This window comes from Chiloscyllium punctatum, chromosome 18 (genome assembly GCF_047496795.1).
Source record: "Chiloscyllium punctatum isolate Juve2018m chromosome 18, sChiPun1.3, whole genome shotgun sequence".
Taxonomy (NCBI): Eukaryota; Metazoa; Chordata; class Chondrichthyes; order Orectolobiformes; family Hemiscylliidae; genus Chiloscyllium; species Chiloscyllium punctatum.
Window position 1 is genome coordinate 78,223,224 of NC_092756.1, and position 7,373 is coordinate 78,230,596.

General features: G+C 43.0%; 1 protein-coding gene across 1 annotated transcript in view; it reads left to right on the forward strand.

The window, feature by feature from the left end:
• The window catches only part of gcat (glycine C-acetyltransferase), a 30,758-nt gene extending 26,026 nt beyond the window's left edge, over positions 1-4,732 (forward strand). Inside the window, exons 8-9 of the mRNA XM_072588512.1 lie at positions 1,174-1,295; positions 2,321-4,732. Of these exons, the coding sequence (XP_072444613.1) occupies positions 1,174-1,295; positions 2,321-2,472 (274 nt within the window). The 3' untranslated portion in view covers positions 2,473-4,732. The remainder of the gene's footprint in view (positions 1-1,173; positions 1,296-2,320) is intronic.
• Positions 4,733-7,373: the final 2,641 nt, after the last annotated feature.

A 7,373-nucleotide genomic window follows, 5' to 3' on the forward strand; every position in this document is an offset into this window, starting at 1 on the left:
CCTGATCCCATGTTTCCAGTGAATGTGTCTCTGAAGATGAATAACCATGGAGTATTCAAGCATTTATTTGGTTGGCATTGTAAAATATTAGCTATTTTTTAAAATACTTTTTTTGCTGGTTTGTTTCTTTTTCTTATTCGATCTTAAACATTGTCTCTTTCAACCTGGTCAGTTAGTACAGTAGGCCCTCCCGTACCTGCGGGGATGTGTTCCAGGACCGACCCCAGAAGCCCGAAACCGTGGATAGGAGCGAACCCATTCATTTCAATGGGAAATTTACCTTCCCAGCAGCCCCCAGTCCCTGGTTCCAGAATATTCCCTGTTATATGATCAGGCTGCGGTAAACCCCGGGTAACTGAAACCATGGAAAATGATTCTGCGGATACGGGGCTCGCCCTGTATGATAAATTCTCAATGAATCGGTGTGCATCCAGCTCCAGACATCTACACGTATGTGTACCCCTGGATCCGTCAATGATAGCAGTCAGATATTGGGATTTTTGGCTGTGCATCCTGTTTGAGCCTCAGCTTCATGCTTTCATAATCCTTCCACAATATTGCACCGTTCCACCGAGTTCACCTTAGCACGGCCCATCCCAAGCCTGCTTTGCTCAGTCCCGTACCCAGCTTCTTGATTCCTCTGGAAGGGTTGGGTGGGCTCTCATTACTCCTTGCTGGCTGCCCATCCGCCAACCTCCAACTTGCCTAAAAGCTCCTGTTGCCCAGGCATTGTCCTCCTCTTGCTCAGGTCCCAGACTGCATTGGTCAACAACCAATCATTCCACACTCCCATTGAATTCAAAATGCATTTTGTCTATAAATCTTATCCCTCCTGTCTGTGCTATATCCTCAAGCATTATGTTCACCACCCCTCACTCTCAATCAATCTTTCCCTTGGCTTGGCCTTAAACTCTGAAGTTACATCCCTGAACATCATTGTCTTCATTAAGATGCTTCTTTAACCTTCCTCCTTGACCAAGCTTTTGGGTGCCTGATGGAATATTTCCTTGTGTCAGGTTTAGTTCAGCACTTGAGATGCAACCTTGAAATGTTTTGCCATGTTAAGTGGGCAATATGAATATAAGTTGATGTTGGATTGATCTCAGATACTGAACACTTGTTAAACGGTTTCCAGACTGATTTGAGTTGACTCCAGTTGGCTGTTCTGTGCAGGTTCCGCAGTCAGATGACAGCTGCAGGATTCACCATTGGTGGAATGGACCATCCCATTTGCCCGGTGATGCTGGGAGATGCACGATTGGCATCATCCATGGCAGAGGACATGCTGAAAAGAGGTAACCTGTCGACCAAGACCTACAGTATTTGAATGAACTGGTTTTTAGGCCACTTCGTGCTGATTTGTTGGATTTTGCCAGTTAATCCCTTCACTTTGTTCCTGGACAAGAATGGGACCTCCACAGCTTTCCACCCAATATATTTTTTAGTTATTTGGAACCGATGACTGTTCATATTGTAACTGCTCTTAATCTGCTGCTGTTTTCTGTCATTGCCTGGCAGTTGTGTGACATGACCATCTCCAACCAGAGAGAATCTAACCTTGACATTGCCATTGTTAAGCACTTAACCACACTCTGAACTGCACTAGCCATTTAAATACTGTGACTAGAAGACTTGGTCAGGGGTTAGGAATTGTGCAATGAGTAACTCCTCATTTGCATTCCCCACACAATTGACAAGGCACAAGCCAAGCATGTGATGAAATACTCGCCACCTTCTGGATGAGTTCAGCTTCTATAACCCTCAAGAAGCTTGACACTATCCAGGACAAAGGAGCATACTTGATTGGCACTACATCCTCAAATGTTCACTGCTGCTACCACAACGCACACTGGCAACAGTGTGTACCCTCTACAAAATGCACTACAGTTACTATTGTTCTGGTTCCTCTGATGGCACTTCCCCATCCATGACAATGTCTGTTGAGAAAGATTAGGACAACAGGTGTATAGAAACACCACCACCTGCAGGTTTCCCCCTATGCTAGGTAATTGAGCAGCCACTCAGTGAGGGTGGGTGGGGATGGAATTCAATATACAGAGGAACCTCAATTATCCGAATGACCCGGGCAGGGAGTATTTCGTCTGGTTAATCAAAATCCGGATAATCAAGTGCTGGATAACATTGTTTAGCTAAGCATCGGGACCTTATGAACTGGTAATGTATTCTATCGGTATGTTTTTAAATAGATTAGTTCCTCATTTACTTGAACCTTGAGTTCAGTTGCTTGGCAGATTTTTTTTTCAAGCATTTCTAATCCATCAGGAGTTCTTTTCTGATCGGTGTTCTTTCTTTAACTCAGGAATATACGTGATTGGATTCAGTTACCCTGTGGTCCCCAAGGGCAAGGCACGAATCCGGGTGCAGATCTCTGCTGCCCATAGTGACCAGGATATCGACCAATGTGTGGAGGCCTTTGTGGACGTTGGGCGCAAACACGGCGTGATTTCCTGAAAGACATCTGAAGCCTTGCAGCATACACTTTGCAAACCAGCTTATCCATAACATGAAGGATGTCACCAATGAGTTGGATTTTCCATCTCTCTCAAAAACACAAATTCTGCATAGAATACTTAACCAACGATTGTGAGGAGGTTTGATTTAACAAGTGCCTGTTTTCTAAAAGATGTACCAGACTTGTATGAAATCATTGCCTATCTTTTATTTCTAAAACCAAAATACTGAGGCCACTTGATCTCCTGATTCAAATATGTTACATTGAAACAAATCTCAGGATATTGAGCATCTGGGATTCCTCTGTATGACATATGTATTAAGCTGAAACGTGTGTGAAAGGTTAGTCCCGTGCAGATAAGTCTCTGTCTGTTGGAGGTTTTTTCTTTGACAGAGATCTGTTGTTGCTGTATTACATTGAATTAACAACATGGAAACAGGTCACTAATCAATCTGTTTCGACATTTGTGCTCCACACAAGCCTCATACTTCATCTGTAGACATAACTTCCCAAATATTGATCCTTCTGGGTGAATCAATGAGTAAGGTTGTTTGTTGACCTCACACAGATAGATATAGCTCTATCTCTGGGTGTGCAGTGTCATGGTTCAGTCAGTGAACTGGCTGGCATGAAGGGTGGTTCCATAAATTGGCATACACATTAAATTAAGGTCATCCAACCTGTTGAGTGCATGCTTGCTGTCTGGACAGCAGTCCAGTCAATCATATTTCCCCATTTGCTGTATTCCTCGAGCTGAAAGTTTGTTTATTTGGTCCCCAACCAGTCTCCTTTTGAAATATTCACTGTCTCCACATACACCACCTTCGTAAACAGAAAGGTCTAAGTCACACTCACTCTGTTTATTAAAAAAAAATGCTGCTTCTCACATTGTCTATATAACTCTTACCCAAAACCTTAAATCTCTTTCCTAAAGTCCTGTGCCTTTAGCCATTGGGAGTAGCTTTATTCTACATCTATCATAATCTTGTTGTCCTGTTAGATTTCCTGCCAGTCTCCTTTTCTGCAAGAAGAATGACTCCAGCTTCTGTATGACATATGTATTAAGCTGAAACGTGTGTGAAAGGTTAGTCCCGTGTAGATAAGTCTCTGCCTGTTGGAGGTTTTTTGTATCACTAATGTATCACTAAAACCTCTTCATCCCTGGAACCATTCCGATAAATTTCGTTATGGATCCACATTACTCTGTTCAATGGGGAAGATGCACAAAAACAGACCACAATACTTGTCAACCCTTTCAAAGAAATGTCCAATTCAGCTCCTTTTTTTTTACCCCTGCTGTTCCCGCACAGATCTGAAAACCTTTTCCACTGCCCCTTCCTTTTGAAAGTTATTATTGGAATTCCTACCACCACCTTTCAGATCTTTGTCCTCCTTTTCTTTTTAGCATGAGGTAATCTGGTTCGCTAATGACCTTGGGAAAGGAGTTCTGACTGTAGTGATTCCAGACGTATACACAATATGTTTGAAATGACATAAACCATACTAGTCAGCACCAAGACAGTTAGGGATGGGGAACAAATGATCCATTACCACTGATGCCCAAGTTCCATGAATGAATAAAAAAATGTTGCTTGTTGAGGGTAAATGCTGGCATGACTAGTTAGGCTGAATGGCCTGTCTCTTGTGTTCTGTTATATGTTACTATACAATGTGAGTGTTTTCAGCACTGAAATGTCAAATCATGACTGAATTTATAATCAGGTGAAATATGAGTATTGAATCTTAGGAGTATTATGAGTATTAGAGTATTAGGAGCAAAATATTTGTTTTACATCAAATGAAGTTTTTCTTTGTATAATCTGAAGTAGCGTGTGGAATCTCGCATAAAAACTAAGTTTGATCGAGTGGATACAGAAAGAATGTTTCCTCTTGAGGATGAACTTTACTATAGGCCATCAATATATGATAGTCACAAGGCGTCAAATTGAAAATTTTGAAAAACTTTCTTTGCCCAAAGAGTGGTGAGAATGTGGAAGTAACTACCATAGCAAATGGTTGAAGAAAATACTGTCAATTCATTTACAGGGAAGCTGGACAGATACTTGAGGGAGAACATAGTAGAGGGCTATGATGGAGCTGGGTTGAATGGAGCATAAGAGCCATCATAGACTGGTTAGGCTGAATGGCCTGTTTCTGTGCTATATATCCTCTGTAATCACTGCTTGCTTCTTGAAAGAAAGAGTTTTGATGCTTATTTTTCTCTGCAGGTGAATAAACTGTTACAGGCTATGAAAGAAATTGCAGTGTGTGCACTTTGTATCAGTTTTGAAATCCAGTAAAATAACTTGAGCATGTTGACGAATAGTCAGTGTGTATGGAATGCAGGAAATATTTGAGGGCAAGCAGGTTACTTAGTACAGGAGAAGTGACTGTGCTGCCAAATTACTCTAAATTGACCTCAATATTTTCAGTCATACTGTTTGTATTGGAATCTCCAGGTTGCTGATAAGACATGGTGAGCTACCAACCCAGAGAATCGTGTTCAGTGAATCTCCATTCTCTGCACATGCGCTACTTAAACTGAGGGATTTACTGAGGCACCGACTGTTGGGATTAAGCAACATCACTATCCACTCAAGGCTAGGGTGGAGCTGTGTTTGAGCAATGCTTTGTCCTCAGGTTAAATGTGCTCTAGTAGAATGAAGTATGTCTGAAAAATAATACTTTAAATAACAAGTTGCCTTCTCAAATACCCATGTTCACTGCTAACTCTGCATCTCCATTGATAAATTGGTATCTAAATGTGCATGTGCGAACTGGTGTTGGATTAAAAAAGAAATGAGTTTTCAAACACACTTGACAGGGAGCACGTGGCTCACTGGTTAGCACTGCTGCCTCAGTGTCAGGGACCTGGGTTCGATTCCACCCTCGGGTGACTGTCTGTGTGGAGTTTGCACATTCTTCTCGTGTCTATGTGGATTTCCTCCCACAGTCCAAAGGTGTGCAGGTCAGGTGACTTGGCCATGCTAAATTGCCCATTTGTTCAGGGATGTGTAGGTTAGGTGTATTAGTTAGGGGTAAATATAGGATAATAGGGTAGGGGAATGGATTTGGTTGGGAATATTCTTTGAAGGGTCAGTGTGGACTTCTTGGGCCAAAGGGCCTGTTTCCACACTGTAGGGATTCTATGATAAACAACATAGTGATGGATACGTTACAGTTCACACTGGGAGTCCAGTTTGTTGTGGTAACGTACATTTTTACAAGCATGCTGTAGCTGGGCGTTATGCATATTGATGGGAGAGGCTCCAATATTATTTCCATCTGTAGGGTGGCACAGTGGCTCAGGAGTTAGTACTGCTGCCTCAGTTACAGGGGCGTGGGTTCAAGTCCATCGATGAGGGTGACTGTCTGTGTGAAGATTGCACATTCTCCCTTTGTCTATATAGGTTTCCTCTGGGTGCTCCAGTTTTCTCCCACAGTCCAAAGATGCACTGGTTAGGTGGTTTGGCCATAGTATGTTATCCCAGTGTCCAGGGATGTGCAGGCTAAGTAGATTAGCCAGGGTAAATGTAAGGTTACAGAGATGGGGCGGTGCGTTTAGGAAAATTGGTGAAAACTCAATGGGCTGAATGGCCTGCTTCCACCCATAGGGTTTCTATGATCCCATGATTGACCTGGAACTCCTCACCCTCTAGCTGTCAGCCTTTGGTGTATATCAGAAGGATTTTCAGGGTGATGCTCAACTTGTTTGACAGTGCTGTAAACACCTTCCTTAGCTTACAGGTTCTGAGGTGGGATTTGAACCTGAAGCTTCTAGCTCAGATAGGGACACTGCCCACTGAGCCCTAGAAGGGTAAGAGGTGTTCAAAATGACAAGAGGTTTTAATAAGAATATGGAAGAAGGAAACTTGGATAATTAGGCAAAGACCAGGGCCCCTTACGGATCACTGTTCTGATGATGCCACCTTTTGCAGGGGGCCTCAGAAATGTTCATTTTTTTTTCCTTTACCTAAGGATTCCCTCCTACTGGTTCACAGAGCTGAAGCCATGTTTGATCCATTTCCCACACTTCTGCCCTCGCCCCCTTCTCTTTCCTCCCACATCGCCAATAGGATCCCTTCTGGACCTCACTTTCTATGCCACAAGCATCCACATCCAAAGGACCATAAACTGCTGCTTCTCCTACTTCCACCACCAGATACTTCCCACCCACCCACCCTGTCAGCATTTCTAAGGGACTGTTCCAGCTGGTCACTCTGGTCCACTCTTTCTTAACTCCCAACACCTTCCCATGGCACCTTCCCCTGCAATTGCAGAAGGTGCAACACTTGCTGACGTACTCCTCTCTCACTAAGGCTCCAAACACATCTTCCTGGTGAAGCAGCAACTTACCTACACTTCACTCAATCTGGTCTACTGTATTTGCTGCTCAAAATGTGGTCCACTCTGTCGGCAAGATGATGTGCAGACTGGGTGACCACTTTGCAGAACTGTGATAACCTTTATAAGGCCCATGGACAACACTCGTTAATCTCTTTGTAGAGCTCATTGCTGAGCTGGAATTCATCACATTAGCCCTTTTTAAAAAGCAGTCCCAAGGATGGATTTACAGAATTGTTTGTCCCAGAATGGTACTAGTCTATGTAATGGCTCTACTTCAGTGTTCAATATAAACAATGTTCCCTTCAAGTTGGGTTTTCTGAGTCATTACACAGATGTTCTGTTTGTGAAAATAACCCTGAGCTCCCAGTTGACTACCACTTCAACACATCCTCATGTTTCCTGGCCAACTTTTCTGTTTTGGTCCTATTGCAATTCCCCAGTCCAAGCTGGAAGAACAGCATCTCATTTTCCACTTGGGGACGCTGTATCCTTCAGCAATTCATCGAATTCAATACTTTTAGAGCCTGAACACCTCTTTCCGTATCCTGGATCC